The 19,288-nt window shown below is 45.5% G+C and overlaps 1 protein-coding gene across 3 annotated transcripts in view; it reads right to left on the bottom strand.

The window, feature by feature from the left end:
* Positions 1 to 19,288, bottom strand: part of LOC127571824 (interleukin-1 receptor-associated kinase-like 2) — a 57,296-nt gene that overhangs the window by 18,708 nt on the left and 19,300 nt on the right. For all 3 annotated transcript variants that reach the window (XM_052018560.1, XM_052018562.1, XM_052018561.1), the window contains exons 5-7: positions 17,370 to 17,564; positions 15,907 to 15,971; positions 1,355 to 1,469 (exon numbers count right to left, since the gene is read on the bottom strand). In XM_052018560.1, the coding sequence (XP_051874520.1) occupies positions 1,355 to 1,469; positions 15,907 to 15,971; positions 17,370 to 17,564 (375 nt within the window). The remainder of the gene's footprint in view (positions 1 to 1,354; positions 1,470 to 15,906; positions 15,972 to 17,369; positions 17,565 to 19,288) is intronic.

Raw genomic sequence — 19,288 nt, 5'->3', positions numbered from 1 at the left:
ATATCCCTATAATATTCCACACAGTTGATGTTATCATCAATGTGCGTGACACTCATTAATTACTTGCTAACAGAAATTGGATAAAAGGTCATGACTTCGTAACTAAATTACAGCTCAACAAGGAGTACATCATGCTGAAGGTTTAGAACAAGACACAAGCTAACTCCCATCCCCAACAAGATGTGATTTTCTGTGGTAAAAAATAATCCCCTGTAATATTTATTAAATAAAAATCTGTTGTTGACAGGCCTTGGTACAGATTAAGGTTTCTGTGAACTGATAACTCTGTGGCTTGGAGGCAGCTGTTGGTAAATGGTTGATTGGGCCATCTACTACAATGGGGTTCAGTAAGCATGCTCCATGCCATCGGGAGATAGGGGGCTTTTCTTTAAGAGATTCACCTGCTCTCCTCCTCTGATATTCCCCCCCCCCCATCTCAGTTTTTATTTTGCAATCCCCACCACCCAATATGACCTAATTTTCAGTGAGATTGATTTAATATTGCTGCCCTGGGATTGCACGTGAATGCTGTTGCTGTTGTCTGCAAATGCACAAATCAGGTTTACTGCTTCTTAAAAGTAGTAAGCCACAATAAGGATAAAACAAGAATATTCCAGTTTGACAGTTTCTTTGGTGACCTCCCATTCATCAATATTAAGAGCCTGTTTAGCACCCTTAATATGGAACTAAAGTAATTTCTATGCAAGTGTTTTAATAACTTTTTTATGCAAACTTGTCCCATCCCTCCCCCACTAATGAAAACTAACTTGTTTTCTCTCTCCCAGTTCTGACAAAGGGGCCTGGACTTGAAACATTAACTCTGTTTCCTGTTCCACAGATGATGCCTGACAAATGAGTGTTTCTACCATTTCCTGTTTTTATTCAGAATCCAGCATCTGCAAGTTTTTTTTATTTTCATACTACAACTAATGGGAGTGCCGATGAGATTCAAGTGGATTCAAAGGTTCAATTGTATTGGCCACAGAGAACCAGGGAAGTTCTTTGGATGTCCTGGATAATATTCATACACCAACATCTTGAAATAAATCTTGCTGTTATTTCATTACAGTAAACAAATCATCTGCTGTTTCCCACCCTTAAAGCAAGGACAACACTGTGCTTCAGGAAACCTGGATTCATTAAAATTCTACCCAAATAAAAATCCTTCCTTCCTTAAGTGTTTACTGCAAATAGTTGCTAAAACTCTGAACCATTGCTCATTTGCATTCATCAGATTATAGAGGGGAAACCAAATTAACATAAAAGAATGTTCTTACTGTAATGTGACCAGTAGGAGGAAGAGGCATATTCCGTTTGATTTATTTTAATTAAAAATAAAATAACAGCTGCGTACTTTGCACTGAAGCTTGTCCTCAAGGGAGCCATTGGACATATACTGATAAATAAGGCAGTAAGAATCATTTTCAGCACAATAGCCTTCTAGAGCCATAATGTTAGAGTGTCGATACCTGGAGGAGCAAAAGAAAAAAAGTCAAGTTCAAAAACTTTAATATGAAGTCAGGACATCACTGCAGCAGCAAATCACACTCTCCATACTCTTCCCTTTTGTGCAAAGTATTTCTACTTTGTACATCTCATTTTGTGGAGCAGAGAAAAAGCTAAAGTAATTTTGTTGTTTAACATTAGAATGGGGTACCAAAAAACATAAGGTAATTGGATAAAGCCACTTTGGTTTTGTGAAAGGCAAATCATGTTTGACCAATTTATTGGAGTATTATTAAGAAGTAATGTGCACCTTGGAATAAGGGAAAACAGTGGATGAACTAAGTTTAAGATTTCCAAAAGACATTTGATAAGAAGGTGCATCAAAAGTCATTGCAAGAAGTAAGTTATAGGAGACAATAAATGGCATGGACTCAAGATTGGCTGGGTGACAGGAAACAGTTTTCTTGCTGGTTGGCAAGATGTAGTGAACCTCACGGATCATGCTGGGGCTTCAACCTTTTACAATATACATAAATGACCTGAATGAAGGTATCAAAGGTGCGGTTGTTAAATTTGCTGATAATGCAAAGATAGGTAAGAAAGCAAGCTGTGAAGAGGGCATAAGGAAGCAACAAAGGGATATAGATAAGTAAATGAGTGAGAACATCCAGTAAATGGAATATGATATGGGAAATGAAAAATTGTTTATTTTGGCCAGAAAAAATAAAACAAAAATCTTTTACCTGAGTTGCAATGGGATTTGGTTATTGTAGTTCATGACTCATAGAACGCAAGTAGGAAATTTTTAGAATGTCATTGTATGCTGCTTGGTGAATTGATTTAAAAAAAAGATTATGGTGCTATTATAGAGGACATTGGTGAGATCACATCAGGAGCACTGTGCATAGTATTGGTCATCTTATTTAAGAAAAGCTGCAAGTATGTCGGAAGTAGAACAGTGAAAGTTTACGACACATACCTAGAACACATACCTGGGTTGTCTTATGAGGAAAAGTAGGACCGCCTAGGCTTGTGTCCACTGGAATAAGAGATGATGAAACTAAGATTCTGAAGGACCTCGGCTGGGTGGACGTGCAGAGGATGCTTTTTGTGGGAGAATCTAATGCTCGGGGTCATCATTTAAAAATAAGTTGTCACCCATCCAAGGAAGATGAAGTGCTTTTTTTTTGCTCAGAGTGTTGTGAATATTTGGAACTCTCTTCCTTAAAGGGTGGTGGAAGCTGAATATGTTTAAGGCAGAGGTAGATAGATTCTTGCTAAGCAAAAAGGTGAAAGGTTATCATGGGTAGATGGAAAAGCACAGTTAGGGTTGCAATCTAATCAACCATATTGTATTGAACAGTGGAACAAGTTGGAAGGGCAGGATGGACTACTACTTCTCCTGATTCTTATGTCTAAATGGAGCTGTATTCCTTGGAGATTAATTATTTAGTATTATTTAAGCGAATGCAGGGTGACCTTATTCAAACATACAAGATCATGAGGGGCCATAACAGGGTAGATGTTGATATGTTTCCATTAGTGAGACAGCCATGAGCAAGGGGACAAAGCTACAAAGTAAGGGGCTGTTCATTTAAAACAGAGGTGTGTAGAAATTTCCTCTCTTAGACAGTAGTTAATCTCTGGCACTCTGTGCCCCAGATGGTGGTGGAGGCTAGATCATTAGATATATTTAAGATGGACATGGATAAATATTTGAAAGAGAAATTGAGGGTTATGGGAAAGTAGCACAGAAGAGGAGGAGTTGAGGCCAGTTTAGGTAGGCTATGATCATATTGAATGGCGGGGCAGGCTTGAGGGGATGAGTGGCCTCCTCCTGCTCCTAAGTTATTGTGTTCCTGTGAATGTATGTTTTGAACTGGTGAGTCAGATTGGGCATTACCTACTCTGTTGGAACATTGGCTATATTCCTTTATCAAGATTGTGAACTTTCAGTCTTAACAGCGATAAAAGGGAAAAGTAAGAGTGAGTTTTTGATCACCTGGGAAGAAGTTGAAATATCAACCCAAGTTCCTCTAAGTGGATAATTAATTTGGAGCATTGACAGACACCTGGGAGCAGGTCAGCAGCTTCTTCATGGGGGTCACAAAAAAAATTATGACACAGAAAAAGGCCGTTCAGCCTATTATGTCTGTGCTGGCTGGAAAACCACATTTCGGTTCTGGGTCTGTTGCCCTGCAGGTCACTGCTTTTCAAGAGCATATCCAAATGATAGTTTCTGCCCTGCCATACTCCCACACCATTGACTCTTGAACTGACCTCTCATACGCTAAAGTTGAATTCTTGATCTCTTAATCTACCTCATCATGGCCCTTGCACTTTATTTGTCTACCTGCACTGCACTTTGTCACTGTAACACTATATTCTGCATTCTGTTTTCCTTTTTTCTACCCTATTGTACTTGTGTATGACATGATCTGTCTGGATGGCACATAAACAGAAGTTTTTCACTATCTCGGTACATGTGACAATAATAATAAACCGTAAACCAGATACATCCACATCTTGGTAAAAAAGAATTCCTCTTCCCATCTCTAATCCTTCTATCAATACGAGTCCACCCTCTCCCCCCACTCCCCCAGTTTTTGTTCCCTCTATTAAGAGTCTCTCCCATTTGTTCAATCCAAGTCCCCCATAATGTTATGCACCTCAATTAAGTTGCTCCTCAGCCTCCTGTATTCCACAGAAAACAACTTCAACCTTCCTCATTGCTAAAATTTTCCAGCCCTGGCAATACCATTGTTGTTGGTTGGGATGTAACAAGGACTAGAAAGAGGAAACTGGATTAAGATTGCTTTGCCAGGTTGCATGCTAGTGATCAAGACAAAATTTACCCCCAGGATGAGTTATCGGGTTAGACAGGAAATGCTGGGCTAGTAAACTCTGGAGAAAGGTTTGGAGAACACTTAGAGTCGTACAGCCTGAAACTAGACCCTTATGGCCCACTAAATCTGGGCCAATTGTCCAGCACCCATTCAATTTGATTTTATTCTCCCCACATTCCCCTCAACCCCCCCATAGGTTGTTCCACTTACCTTTACACTAGGTACGATTTACAGTGGCCAATTAACCTACCAACTTGCATGTGTTTGGGATGCAAGAGCAAACCCTTTATAAGAGTGTACACGATTGCAATTAGTTCAGATAGGATAAAGCCAAGCTACTCCCATTTGCAGACATCTTAGGGACCAAGTGAACTCTTTTAAAGCAATGAGAAAATGAGAAATCCTCATGGTTGTCACATGACAGTAACGACACTGACCTCCGCTGACCAGAGGACAGCATTGTTCCTCTGATCGGAAGTGATACTACTGTCAATCAAGGTGCAGCTCCACCCACCCCTCAGGTGTGAGAGTACCTTTTGCATCTGAACCTGCCTGACCAGTATCCTTTGTCTCTGAACCTGCCTGACCATTTGCTGTGGCAGGAACCTTTGTTTTTGACTTCCACACCATTGGCTCGTTTAAATCACAACAGTGAGGCTCCACCCAGCCTCCTAGCACCATAAAAAGGGCTGCTTCCCCTAACCCTTCCTCTTTCAATGACCCCAGGAGTAGTGAGACAATGCTGCAGAGATCATTGGTAAGAGTGCATCACCACATGGTCAGGGAGCATTTCACTCAGACTCAGGGAGCGTTAAGGGCCAATGCTAGTGTGGGACGGGCATTGAAGTGTTATATCCTGAAGTTGTACATTGTTACTGTGTGCGTGTGTGTATTATTGCATGTGTGTGAGTGTATTTTACCCCAGTTGTGCTTCCCCTCTCGTGTTCGTGGTATCCTGTGCGTGTCTGTCCCGTGTTTGCCTTTGTGATTAAACTAGTTTTGGTCTACAAAGCTTGAGTCCAGAGTCCTTGATCCTTAAGACAGTTAAAAGAACGATTTCACACAACATTTGGTGCTGCGAGCTGGATCTTGAGGATTTTGGCTGGACACAAACGCGGGGAGAATGTTTTGGAACTGGGGATACAAGGCTAGCACAGATACAGAGGAGAGGATCCCAGGGTGGACAGACGAGAGTGAGGGATTTGGGAGCTTGGCCAGCCTGCTGGCAAACCATGGCAAGCCCGTGGACTGGGCTGAGCAGTTAGATCCACGTGATGAGAAACTGGGTCACCACGTGGTGGCCCTCCTCCAGCAGTCAGGGTTCCCCAGTGCCAGAGGGAGCCCGAGGGGTGCCATCTGGCTCCTAGCATACCTCCTGAAGCGCCAGGTCGAGATTACTGGCCAGTTGCAGGATACCTGCTCAGTAAGGGAAAGAGAGACAGAGACAGAGACCCTCCGACAAAGGTGTTGCACACTCCAGGAGGTGGTCCAAACTGCCCAGACCTGGGCCAATGACCTTGAGGTCCGGGGTACTGAGGTCACCTGCTGGCTGGTCCAGGTGCAGCAGGCACAAGCCACCCGCAGAGCTGGCTGGCAACCAGATCCCTTTAAAATCCGAGCCCTGGTCCGGCGCGGCAACCAGCTAGACACATGGCTTGGGGACGGGGACATATGGATGGACACGGACGAGGAAGGGGCCCTTGAAGAGCAGGAGCCCCTCCAAGCCCGACCACTACCCTGTGCCCCCGAGCTCTTGCAGGCTCGACCCATCCGAACACGGTCCCAGGTCCGGTCCACGAGGGAGGGGAATGGGGATGAGGCAGCCCTGGGGGAGAATGCACGGAGCCCTCCGAGGTCACGGAGATCCGGGACTTCTCCATCAAGAAGTTAACGCAGCTGGTGGACCGGTATCGCCAGCAGCCGGGCGAGCACCTGGATGCGTGGTTGCTCCTGCTGTGGGATGGGGGGGCCTCCAATGTGAGCCTCTCCCACCAGGAGGCGTGTGCCCTGGGGAGCCTGTCCGACCAGTAAAGCATCAACAACGCCCTGCGGGTGCCACCAGGGAGGGCTGGGAACGATGCCATGCTGTGGAACCGGGTAGTGACCACAGTAAGGACCCGGTACCCTACCCTCCTAGAATGGGACCTATTCGGGAGACCCCAGTGGAGTACGGTCAGCGAGGGCGCAGGGATCATTACAGAGTGGGTGCTGGTGACAGGTATTTACAAGAGGGCAGGTGACCTGGAGCTTTTAGAAAATACCGTGGCGACCAGCGCGCTAGCAGGCTACCTAGTCGCCACCGCGTGCCCCGAATTGAGACCGGTGGTCCTGCCCCTCATGGGACTGATCGGGGGGGGAAGACCGTACGGGATGCTATCACCCTCCTGGAGGGATTGGAGTACATGAAGCGGGGGACACCCGCCAAGGTCCGCAGAGCGGAGATGAGGGCTGGGGACACCTCCGCCTGTCCCACGCACAGGCAGCTGTACTTAGATCTGTTGCGCGCAGGGGTGGATGGTGCGAGTATAGATGGAACTCTGACCTCCGCTCTCCATGTGCGCTGGAAGGAGCTTTGTGGGGAGGAGCCTGACTGCGGAAAGACCCGAGGCCACCCCGACTCCAAGCCTGACTCGTGGGTGCCCCCAACCGCCGGGCCATCTGGGCTGCCCCTGCAGAGGCTGACATTGCCTCTGCTCCTCCCTTACCTGAAATGGCCTCTCCTGCACTCATAGCTCAGCTACGGGACCTGTTGTGGCAGGAGATGGCCCAGTTCCACCCACAAGAGCCCTCACCCACGGAGTGACAGACCCCCAGCCCCCTCCCATAGGATGAAGGCCAGGGTCCCCAGTGTGTCTGCTCCGTCACCCTTCCGCGCCCGGGGGATCTGAGGCCACACATACCTGTAGCAATACACTGGGGAAAAGGGAACGCACAGAGGTGGATGGCACTTGTCAACACAGGTGCCCAGCACACCATTGTACCAGGGAACCCTGTGATTTGGAAGGGGCCACAGATGCAAATTGAGGGGTTGGGGGGGTTCCCTTTTGCCAGCAAAGGAAATCAAGGTCCACATGGCTGTCGGGAACCAAACCCCCTCGAACGGTGGCCGTTTTAATTGCGGACTCGCTCGAGTGTATACTGGGGATAACTGTCCTAACTGGACAGTCCCTACACACTAGTCGGGGCAAGTTTACTTTCGGAGTCGCCTGAGCCATGGTGGTAGTCGGGGCGGCTGATTGGGAGCCAGTTGTCATTGTCCCTCCCTCACAGGTAGTCTACAGTCAACAGTATAGGGCACCAGGAGGACACCAGGATATCACAGAGGCTGTGCAAGCCTTGCTGCGGGAGGGAGTTATTAGGCCTGCTGCCTCCCCTTTCAATAGCCCCATCTGGCCCGTCCGGAAAAAGAATGGGACCTGGCGCATGACGGTGGACGACCGGCAGTTGAACAAGGCGGCCCCCCCCCCCACTCGCTTCCGCAGTACCCGATATGGTCAACCTCGTGGAGAATGTGTCAGGGCGCCCAGACAAGTCATGGTATGCTGTTATAGATCTGGCCAATGCTTTCTTCTCCATCCCCCTCCATGATACCTCCCAGGATCAGTTTGCCTTTACCTGGGACGGGAGGCAATACACATTTAGATGCCTCCCCCAAGGGTACATCCACAGTCCAACCATATGCCATGGGATAATTGCACAGGATTTGCAGACCATTGAACTCCCCCCCGGGGGTGGTAGCCACCCATAACATTGATGATGTCTTGCTGCAAGGCCATTCTGAGGCCATTGTTGCAGAAGCCCTTGACATGGTAATTTCCTCTCTCAGAGAGCGGGGCTGGGCCATTAAGACGGAAAAGGTGCAAGGCCCAGCCCAGGATGTATTGTTCTTAGGAATCCGCTGGCATGCCGGCGGGAGAGAGATCCCTGAGCCAGCCCGTAACAAAATTTTGAATTTTGCTGTCCCCAAGAACAAAACAGATAGAGGTTCGTGGGACTCCTTGGTTACTGGAGACGGCATATCCCACACCTTACTATGATCCTGAGACCCCTCCATAGGGTTTCCCGAAAAAAGGCCACATTTTCCTGGGGGCCTGAACAGCAGGCTGCCTTTGAGACAGCGAAGCAAGCTGTGGAGCAAGCCCTGCCCCTTGCCCCCCTGCCAGAAAGGGGTCCCCTTTGAATTACAAGTCTCCAGGTGCGAGTCGGTCGCTGAATGGATCCTCTGGCAAAGGACCCAGGGGCGCAGAGTCCCGCTTGGCTTCTGGACCAAGCCCCTGCCGGAGGCTGCTGCCCGCTACAGCCCTTTCGAGTGCCAGCTGCTGGCCTGTTACCTGGCGCTCCTCACCACAGAGCACCAAACTGGCACTGACCCAGTCATCCTTCACCCCCATCTGCCCATCATGCGATAGGTCAAGTCCTCCGACTCCACTCACAAAGAGGGCCGAGCCCAGAAGTCCTTGGTGGTGAAGTGGAAGTGGTACATCGCGGACCAGGCTCGGCCCGTTCCAGAAAGGGTCAGCCGCCTCCACGAAGCGGTCATGTCCTTTCTTCAATCCCAGGAATCACTCCCAGACATTCCTGAGATCACACCCTCCCCCATGTCCTGGGGCCAACCTTTCGACTCCCTTGATTCCGAACAGAAGAGGCATGCCTGGTTCACAGACGGCTCCAGCCGCTGGAAAAATGGGAAGCAACATTGGATGGCGGCAGCACTTCATCCCGCCACGGGGAAAACCATGACAAAAGAGGGAGGGGGAGGGTCCAGTCAATTGGGAGCTAGCAGCAGTGGTTCTCACGCTACAGAACTCCACTGGGCCAGCCCACATCTATACCGACTCTTGGGCAGTGGCCAACGGTATGGCGGTGTGGATGGTGCGGTGGCATGAAACGGGGTGGGAAATTCATGGACACCCCCTCTGGGGCCAGAAACATTGGCGCTATATCTAGGACCAAGCGACCCAGAGACGCATATCGGTCCACCAAGTGGATGCCCATATACACAGAAAGACCCAGGAGGCCATCCACAATGTCACGGTGGACCAGGCTGCCCAGAGGTGTTGCGCTAGCCTTCCCCCAATGAACCTGACTTCAGTGCCCTAGCTGCATGGGCATACTGTAAGAGCGGCCACCTAGGGGCTGACGGTACACGTCGCTGGGCAGAACGGTTTGGGGTCGCCCTTACGATGGACCAGCGTAAGACCACGGTCTTGAACTGCCCCATCTGCCAGCAGGTGAAACCACGAGTTTGGCCGACGGGGCCACCGGGCCATATTCACCATGGCACAGGAGCAGATCGCGTGTGGCAGCTAGATTATATCGGACCACTCCCACGCCATAACAGAAAGCAATATGCCCTAACGATGGTGGACACGTACTCAGGTGTCCTGGTGGCGGTGCCCTGTGAAAGGGCTGACCAGAGCAGCACCGTCAAGGGATTGCAGTACCTCTCCTCCATCTGTGGAGTACCGTGGGAGGTACAGTCCGATCAGGGCTCCAACTTCGCGGGGGCCAAGGTACAAAACTGGGCGGCAGAGCAGGGGATCTCATGGCTGTTTCACATCCCTTACCATCCCCAGGCATTGGGCCCGATCGAGAGGATGAACAGCCTACTGAAGGAGACAATAAGCACACTGACACCCTCCCGCACACTGCAGGGGTGGTCTGGCGTGCTACAGCAGGCTGTCGATCAGCTGAACACACGGCCCACTGGCCAAGGGGGGGGTCTCCATTATCCTGCCATCTGGCTTACTCCCTACCATCCGACTTGCGAGACCCCAAATCCCCCGGGACTGAGGAGTCCAGGAGGGTCTGGGTCTGACAGCCACAAGGCCCCCCTCAGAAGGGGGAAGTCGTTGCGCGTGGTGCTGGGGACACTCGTTGGGTCGCGACTCCGGGTCGAACTAACCTGTCCTGTCTCCATACCCAACACCTGATCCGCTGGGAATGAGTTTGTTTCCCCTGCTACAGGACGATGGCACTGCTCCCTCCCCCCTCCATCTCTTCCTGCTGACTGTGATGATTGACGAGATGTCTGCTCAACCTTCCCTTGAAATTACTCACGGATCCGCCAGCACCTCCAAAGACGGAACCGTGGAGCATGTGGAATGGTTGAATCTACCCCTGAATCCAGGCACATGCCGTTGAAGCCTTGCCATCGACGATGATTCCTTTGGCTACTTGTCAGAATGGACTGTTTACATGGACCCTCTTGTTTTTATTAGTTTTCCTTTTATCTCTGTTGCGTCGGTGTTGCGCGGTTCGGTCTCCCTGTTGTGCCTGTCGGGCTCGTTATATCCATGTTCTGGGGGGCTGGATGGCAGCTCCTCATCATTTCCCCCACCATGGCACATTTCTTCCAGAGATTCCGAATGGGGTGGGTGTTTTAGGAGCTGGTATTTCCCTTTATACAATTTGACCTCCACACGAGTCCCGACCCTCAAAGTATTCTGCAGTTACTGAGCACGCCAAGGGAATGCTGGTGTAGACTCCAGGATGAGTACAGTTCCATCTTTTCAGTTGGCCGTTGTGAGTTTGAGCGAGACTAGTGTCCAGGTGCCCCATGACCACTGCTGATGGTGCCGCTAAGCTGGGGCTCCCTGAACTCTGAACGGGACCCACTGGATCTCCAGCTCCAGTACCTAGCCGTGGCTCCCCACGGGCTGGTACAGTTGCTGTCTTCCAGTGTTTGACGGTGCCCTGAATCCACACTTGATGAACAGGGGGAGCACCCAGCACACAGCGGGTACAGGGACAGCAGGGCCATCGCGGAGGTGGAGAGGCTCGAGAGGATAGCCTGCCTCCCGTATTGCACGGCCAGACTGTCCCATGAGAAACTACGACGGCAGCGGAGCTGGCTGCAGTCAGGCTGGTAAGCTGGTGGAATCAGACGGCCCTGGATGGTCCACTCACTGCGAATGGTGGTAGATGTGCGATGATTACAAAGGAGTGCTGCACCTTTATCTCTGATAAATCCAGCAACCACTCCAACCTGGCTGCTCACTTCGGGGACTCGGTGGCCAAAACCCAGAACCAAGGGAACAGCTCCCCCAGCACGACACCTTATGGGAAACAAGTGGCCATTTGGGTCACTGGGGAATGTTGGGCTACTGTCACCCAATGGCCATTGCCCTCCTTTTGTTGATTATGGTTTCTGTGTACCCTGATAGCTCCCCCCTTGATTGACGAGTCATCTAACTTCTGAGGGGTGGAACGTTGTGAGAAATCCACATGGATGTCACATGACAGTAACGACACTGACCCCCGCTGACCGGAGGACAGCATTGTTCCTCTGATCAGAAGTGATACTACTGTCAATCAAGGTGCAGCTCCACCCACCCATCAGGTGTGAGAGTACCTTTTGCATCTGAACCTGCCTGACCAGTATCCTTTGTCTCTGAACCTGCCTGACCATTGGTTGTGGCAGGAACCTTTGTCTTTGACTCCCACACCATTGGCTCGTTTAAATCACAACAGTGAGGCTCCACCCAGCCTCCTAGCACCATAAAAAGGGCTGCTTCCCCTAACCCTTCCTCTTTCGACGACCCCAGGAGTAGTGAGACAATGCTGCAGAGATCATTGGTAAGAGTGCATCACCATATGGTCAGGGAGTGTTTCACTCAGACTCAGGGAGCGTTAAGGGCCAATGCTAGTGTGGGACGGGCATTGAAGTGTTATATCCTGAAGTTGTACATTGCTACTGTGTGCTTGTGTGTATTATTGTGTGTGTGTGTGTGTGTGTGTGTATATATTAGAGTGTATTTTACCCCAGTTGCACTTCCTCTCGAGTTAGTGGTAATCTGTGTGTGAGTGAGCATGTGGCTGTTCCCATCCATTCTGTCCCGCGTTTGCCTTTGTGATTAAACTAGTTTTTGTCTACAAAGCTCAAGTCCAGAGTCCTTGATCCTTAAGACAGTTAGAAGAATGATTTCACACAACAGGGTGAAATGTAATGAGAAACTTTATATACATGGAAACTGGTTACCAACTGGAACTCACTGTCTATAAGGTGGAAGAAACAATCAGGGATTCCAATGGGGAATTAGATTGGCAGTGGAGGAGAATTAATTTTTGGGACTATAGTGTAAGAGTAGGGGAATGGGATTGACTCCTTGCTCAAGGAAAGGCAGCACAAACCCAAGGGCCCAAATGACCTCACATTATGCTGTAATACTTTACCTCTATTTTAAAATTTTGCAAATGGAAGCTTTTTAATATTAAAAAAAACTGCAAATCTATTGTTAATTAATATCTGTCTGACTCCTGATGAATGGAATAGTACAGCAAGTCACAAGGCTTTCCTACAGCTTCTATTAATGTGAAATGAAGTGTCTAAATCTTGGTGATTTGAGGGGCCTGTTTCTGTAGACTCTATGACTTAGATCTTGTCCATGCCAAATGTCAATTACCCATCTGTACTAATCTTGCACTCACAATAGGATGGATGCTGGAAAAGGCTCCCCAAATGCGTAGTTCCCTTTTAATCCCAGGGGAAATGGGGAGACACAATACTTCCACTAACTTTTAAGACTTTCCTCCTGTCTCCACAAAATCTTGAGGGAGACCATTTCTGAAGCAATTCAACTAGTTAGCAGATAATGAACATAGCACTGAAGTCACATAGACCCAACTGCCAGTCATATTTATGGCTACGTGACTAGATCAACTGACTGATACTGAGTAAGACATTGTAAGGCTTATTAGTTGCTTTGAACTCCTGGTTTAGAGTTTCATTTCACTGATGCCTGAAGCTGGATTTCAGAGATGAAGCCATACAAGGAGCAGTTGTTCAGTTTAGTACATTAGTTTTCTGATAAAAATGGGAGGATAGGCTGAACATACTGCTGTGCAGTTTTCCACCAGTAGATGTCACACATCAGCTTCTTGTAAAGGCGGTGAGCACTACATAAGTACATGGGGAACTGGATTACAACTTCTTTTAACATCCAACAGGTCTCCATCATCACAAAGTAAGCAAGGCTTCAGAGGTCCAGAACTTCAAGATCCTGTTACTTAGTGGTTTATTTTGCTTAGAATTTACAAACACATTTTACATTATCTTTATGAAGACAAGTTCAAGTAAAAGATCACAAGAAAAAAAAGGAGTCAATGTTTAATCTACACTGATTATGGTTTAAAAAAAAACTACCTAGATTGAAATAATTGTCTCTCAGGACTGAAAGACTGTCAACCTGATCCTTGTGAATAGAACAGAAGCTCACCTGTTTCCTGTAGAGATTACTAACAGATAAATCACTGAGTGACCTTCCATTTCATTGTTATATTATTTTCCAAAGGAATAAAAACTTTAAGACATACAAAATGTACTGTAAGATAGTGTCCCTGCAAAAATCAAGACCGTCTAACAACATGGAATAATGTTCAAGTCTAATCATTCATTGGTTGATGGTGACCATCATCAGACTCACCTCATGAACAAGGTGTCATAGTTTAGATTAAACTCCAATAATTTGCTGAATGCTCTGCAAGAGCAAAGAAACTCTGCTGGAATATCCAATTACATCAGTATGGATGATCCATCAACATTCAGTATTTAAATGCCAATTGGAATCGGGAGACTTCCAGTTAGATTCTTATCTTTATTCTAGACCTGACAAAACCTAATAATAATTCCAAAATGATAAGTGCCTTTTTTTGATATTTGCAAATTAGAAGTTTTTTAAAAGCTACTATACCCTCTTTTCCCACACCTTACAAAACTGAAATTACAGAAAAAATTTTTGGTTTTAATCCTTGTCAGAAGGGCTTGATAGCAATAATTTATGATTTAATTATGAAAATTCGTTCAGAACCACTGGACAAAATTAAGAACGAATGGGAAAGTGAACTCCAGACATCTATACCTACAGAGACTTGGAAGAAAATTCTTCATTTAGTTAATACATCTTCAAATTGTGCTAGGCATTCTTTGATACAGTTTAAGGTAGTTCACAGGATCCATATGTCAAAAGATAAGCTAGCCTGTTTTTATCAACATATAAATCCTATATGTGACAGATGTAAATCGAATGTGGCTTCTTTGACACATATGTTTTGGTCCTGTCCTCTTTTGGAAAAATATTGGAAAGATATTTTTAACATTATTTCAAATGTATTGAAGATTGATTTATGACCTCATCCTATCACTGCAATTTTTGGTTTACCAAGGATAGAATCTGGCCATCTATCTGCCTCTGCTTACCGTATGATTGCCTTTGTTACATTAATGGCCAAACGATCCATTTTGCTTAAATGGAAGGATCCAATACCCCCTACTACTTTTCAATGGTTCTCTCAAACTATATCATGTTTAAACTTGGAAAAAATTAGGAGTGGTACTGTTGATCCTTCACTTAAATTTGAGGAAGTTTGGAGTCCATCTATTCAATGTTTTCACATGATATAGATCCCCTTATAATAACCTTTCAATTTAGAGGAACGGAGTTGATGACATAATATTGCTGTTTCTATTGAGAAATTTTAGTCCAGTTTTTTTGTTTTTTTTGAATATTTTTTAAGCTTAGTTTGGTTTGATACATTGTTTATAATTTTTCTTATTGTTTTGGGTTTTTTTCCCTTTTTTATATTTTATAATAAATCTTTTTCTTTTATATTATATTCATTCACTAATGGATCATTGGATCTACAGATTTCTTTTTATACTCTATTGTTCTTTATGATTATCCATGTCATGATTGTTCTCCTGATCTCTTTGTACTACATGTATAAACATTGATATATTAATCTGTATTAATTTGAAAACTAATAAAAAGATTGAAAAAGAAAGATAAGTGAGCTGTAGAACAAAAGGACTCCATCTATGGTAGGACAATAGTTAAATTTTTTTCCGTATTGTCCCTTTTGCCCAACCCATCATTGATAGAGTAAGGTAGCACCAGTTTGGTGTTCTGACCTGTGTCAATAAATAAATGCAGATTGTTTAACTGCAACTGAAGTACTGATAAAACAAAGATTTTTCACACATCTGATGCCTGACACCATGGCATTATTGTGCCTAAGACCTTGTCATAGCCCTTGCAGCTTATTTGTCCACCTGCACTCCACTTTCTCTGTAATTGTAACACTATATTCTGAATTCTGTTATTGCTTTTCCCCTTGTACTACCTCAATGTACTTATGCTTGGAATAATCTCTATGGATGGCACGCAAAACAAAGTTTTTCCACTGTATCTTGGTACATGTGACAATAATAAATCAATTACACATGACCCAAGCACAGATGTACCAGACAACTTCAAGGACAAGCTTACGGAAACATTTTCTCTCTATAATGAGACATTAAGAGATATAAGTTTAAGTATAAACCTATAGAGGTGGTCAAACATAGAGGTGATAAACATTTACTTTTATGCTCTTTATATCCTATATTGTTACTGCCATTATTCATGGCCAAGGAACTCCCTCCAATCCTTCCTGATTCTCTTGATCCCAACGCATAACAAGTCTACCCAGGCAATACAATTAAAATCAGGGAGTCAGTGGACACGAATTATGGGTATACATATAATGGTGCAGACACAACACCATGTGTTTCTCATTATAAAAATGTCTCAAGGCACACTAACATCTTGGCACATAGCCGCCACATTATACTTACTGGTAGAGAGTCTCAACCTCTCTGCAAAAAAAATCCCGTGTGATTTTCAACTTGACATCCTCGAGCTGTTCAAGAGAAAATACAACACCGTAACACACATATAAAAAGCAAAATTTATAAAACAGACTTCTACACATGATTGCTCGGTGATCACTGCCACACAATTAGGCAAGTGCACAGCAAAGCACCTCAACGCATTTTGGAACAGAAAACAGAACAGCTCAAAAAGTAAAGGCTAGGAAGGCAGAACACAAGTTTGGTCAAAGATGGGTGACATTACAGAAATGCATCCTACAATGGGTTTGGAAGTTCAACTCAGTCAGGTTACTGGGCTAGTTTAGCCTGTAATAGCCAGAGAACAGAATGGAATTAGCAGTTAGTGATGAAGAAAAAGGCTTTGATCACCCCAGAGCAGGCATGGAGAAAACATGACTCATTAAGGAGTAGATATTGGACAAATAATCTGATAGCACGTTGGCAATGAAAACTTAGGTGAAGGTCCTTCCTATCCCACTTGATACTGAACTAGTCAGACCAAGAATCAGTTGCACAATGATTATCCACGTGGTCTCCTTCCGAGTCCTAAATAGCCTGTCTTTCACTGTAAGGTATACAGTCTCCTGGATTATCAAACCATCTGAGAAGGGATGACAGGGAAGTGAGCTCTGTAGAACTCAGTTTAACGACGTGGAATACCTCTAAGCACTTATTTGAGTTTGCATGTGTGGTATTATGTAGGGGCATCCCGTAACAAATATGCATAAATAAAGCTGGAAATATTATTCAATCCAACAGATTCCTATACAAATTTTATGCACCAGTTGAGGTAGACATCTGCAGGCTTCACCAAAAGTTAGAAAGCCACAGAAAAGCAAACTAAATTTGTTTTAGACTAGGAGTACAAGAGTGCTGTATTTGGAGTCACTAGGAAACTTTTGGGCTTCCCAATATCCTGGACTTTGTCCCTCTACCACGCTGGCCTCCCAATCCTCCTCCATAGCATTTATTTGAATTCTGGGATCTGTTCCTTACGGACCCCAATAGTTGCCTTCTGTTCCCTGAACACCATTTCTATCCATCGTGTATAAGTACTTCCTATAGGGATGATGCGAGAAATTGAAGGAGCCTTTGTAGGTGAACTCCAGGAGTTAACATCTCTTTAGGATGGGATAGTTTGCCATCCAATTTGATGCATGTGGAGACAGTCCCCTCCCATGAAAATCGATTAAAAGCCAATCCTTTTATCTCAGGTTGCAGGCATTAATTTTTGCTTTCCCTCATGTATTTTGTAAAATTACAGAGATTGCTAAAGCATTGTACTAAACATTACTGAAATTACTATATCCTTATAATATCTAAATATAATTATGCATTATTAAGATTCAGAATAGTAAAAAGCAAGCTACACATTGGTCAACAGGATCATCACTCGGTCACCTGTCAGAAACAATGAAGAGACTTACCTTATTTAGCAGTTTTATGGCATATTCAGTATTGAACCGTTTAGCTTTGTAGACGTGGCCAAATGTACCTTGGCCAATCTTATACCTTTCATTGAAGTTATCAGTGGCTTGTTGCAAGTCCAGCAAGGACCACGTGCAACTGCATAGCTCAGGAGGTTGATTAGTTTCCTGGTGGGGCCTGTGGCTAATGTCATCCTGAACAAAGTAAACAAAACAAAAATCAGACCGTCTTGTATGGGAATTGCAACGTATAACCATGTTGCAGTATTATAAAGTGTGAGTGTGTGAGTGAGTGAGTGTGTTTCCTGCATCCTCACCACAAAATTCAGCATCAGAAGTTTGCAAAGGAACATCTAAACAAGCCTGATGCATTTTGGAAACAAGTCATGGGGACATGAAGTTAGAATGTTTGGAGAAAAAAGGGTGCAGAATTTCATGAAAAGAACACCTCTCCAACTGTTAAGCACGGGGGTGGATCGATCATGCTTTGGGCTGGTGTTGCAGCCAGTGGCACAGGGAACATTTCACTGGTAGAGGGAAGAATGAATTCAATTAAATACCAGCAAATTCTGGAAGCAAACATCACACTGTATGTAAAAAAGCTGAAGATGAAAAGAGGATGGCTTCTACAACGATAATGATCCTAAACACACCCCAAAATCCACAATGGACCACCTCAAGAGGCACAAGCTGAAGGTTTTGCCACGGCCCTCACAGTCCCATGACCTAAACATCATTGAAAATCTGTGGATAGACCTCAAAAGAGCAGTGCATGCAAGACCGCCCTAGAATCTCACAGAACTAGAAGCTTTTTGCAAGGAACAATGGGCGAAAATCCCTCAAACAAGAATTGAAAGACTCTTAGCTGGCTACAGAAAGCGTTTACAAGCTGTGATACTTGCCAAAGGGGGTGTTACTAAGTACTGACCATGCAGGGTCCCCAAAGTTCTGCTTTGGGCCCTTTTCCTTTTTTGTTATTTTGAAATTGTAAAAGATGGAAATAAAAAAGTAATCTTGCTTAAAATATTAAAGAAATGTGTCATCTTTAACCATGCCTTTTGGAAATCTGGTCTTTTACTCGCTTAGCTATTCACAGTAACAGATATTTTGACCAGGGGTGCCCAAACGTTTGCATGCCACTATAATATATATTATATATCAGGCAAGCACGGCCTGTAACACTGAAGTACAAACGTAGAGGAGTTCCTGCAGTGCACTTTGTTGTTGATCAATACTGCAGCCACAATGTGCCAGTGATGGAGGGAGTGAATGTTTAAAGTGGAGCCAATCAAGCAGGCTGCTTTGACCTGAATGATGTTGAGTTTCTTGAGTGTTGTTGAAGCTATGTTGATCCACACAAGTGAAGAATATTCCATCACACTCCTTACTAGTACTTTGTAGTTGGTGCGAAGGCTTCATCTGGCCCAGATGGAGTCCCCGGCCATGTCCTTAGATCCTGTGCAGATCAGCTGGTGGAGGTACTTGCAGACATTTTTAACCTCTCCCTGCTTCAATCTGAGGTTCCCACCTGCTTCAACATGACCACTATCATCCTGGTACTTAAAGAAAAATAAGGTAACGTGCCTTAACAACTACCACCCGGTGGCTCTGACATCCACCATCATGAAGTGCTTTGAGAGGCTGGTCATGACATGCATTAACTCCAAACCTCCCAGGCAACCTTGGCCCACTGCCATTCACTTACTGTCAAAACAGGTCCATGGCGGACGCTATCTCCCTGGCCCTACACTCATCTCTGGAGCATCTGGATAGTAAAGACACCTGGGCTAGACTACTATTCATTGACTTCGGTTGTGTCTTCAATACTATAACTCCAAACAAACTCATCTGCAAACTCCTATACATGGGACTCAACACCTCCCTTTGCAACTGGATCTTCGGCTTCCTGACCAAACAGA

The sequence above is a fragment of the Pristis pectinata genome, chromosome 6 (assembly GCF_009764475.1).
Source record: "Pristis pectinata isolate sPriPec2 chromosome 6, sPriPec2.1.pri, whole genome shotgun sequence".
NCBI classification, from domain to species: Eukaryota; Metazoa; Chordata; class Chondrichthyes; order Rhinopristiformes; family Pristidae; genus Pristis; species Pristis pectinata.
This window is presented reverse-complemented; position numbering and strand designations above follow the sequence as displayed.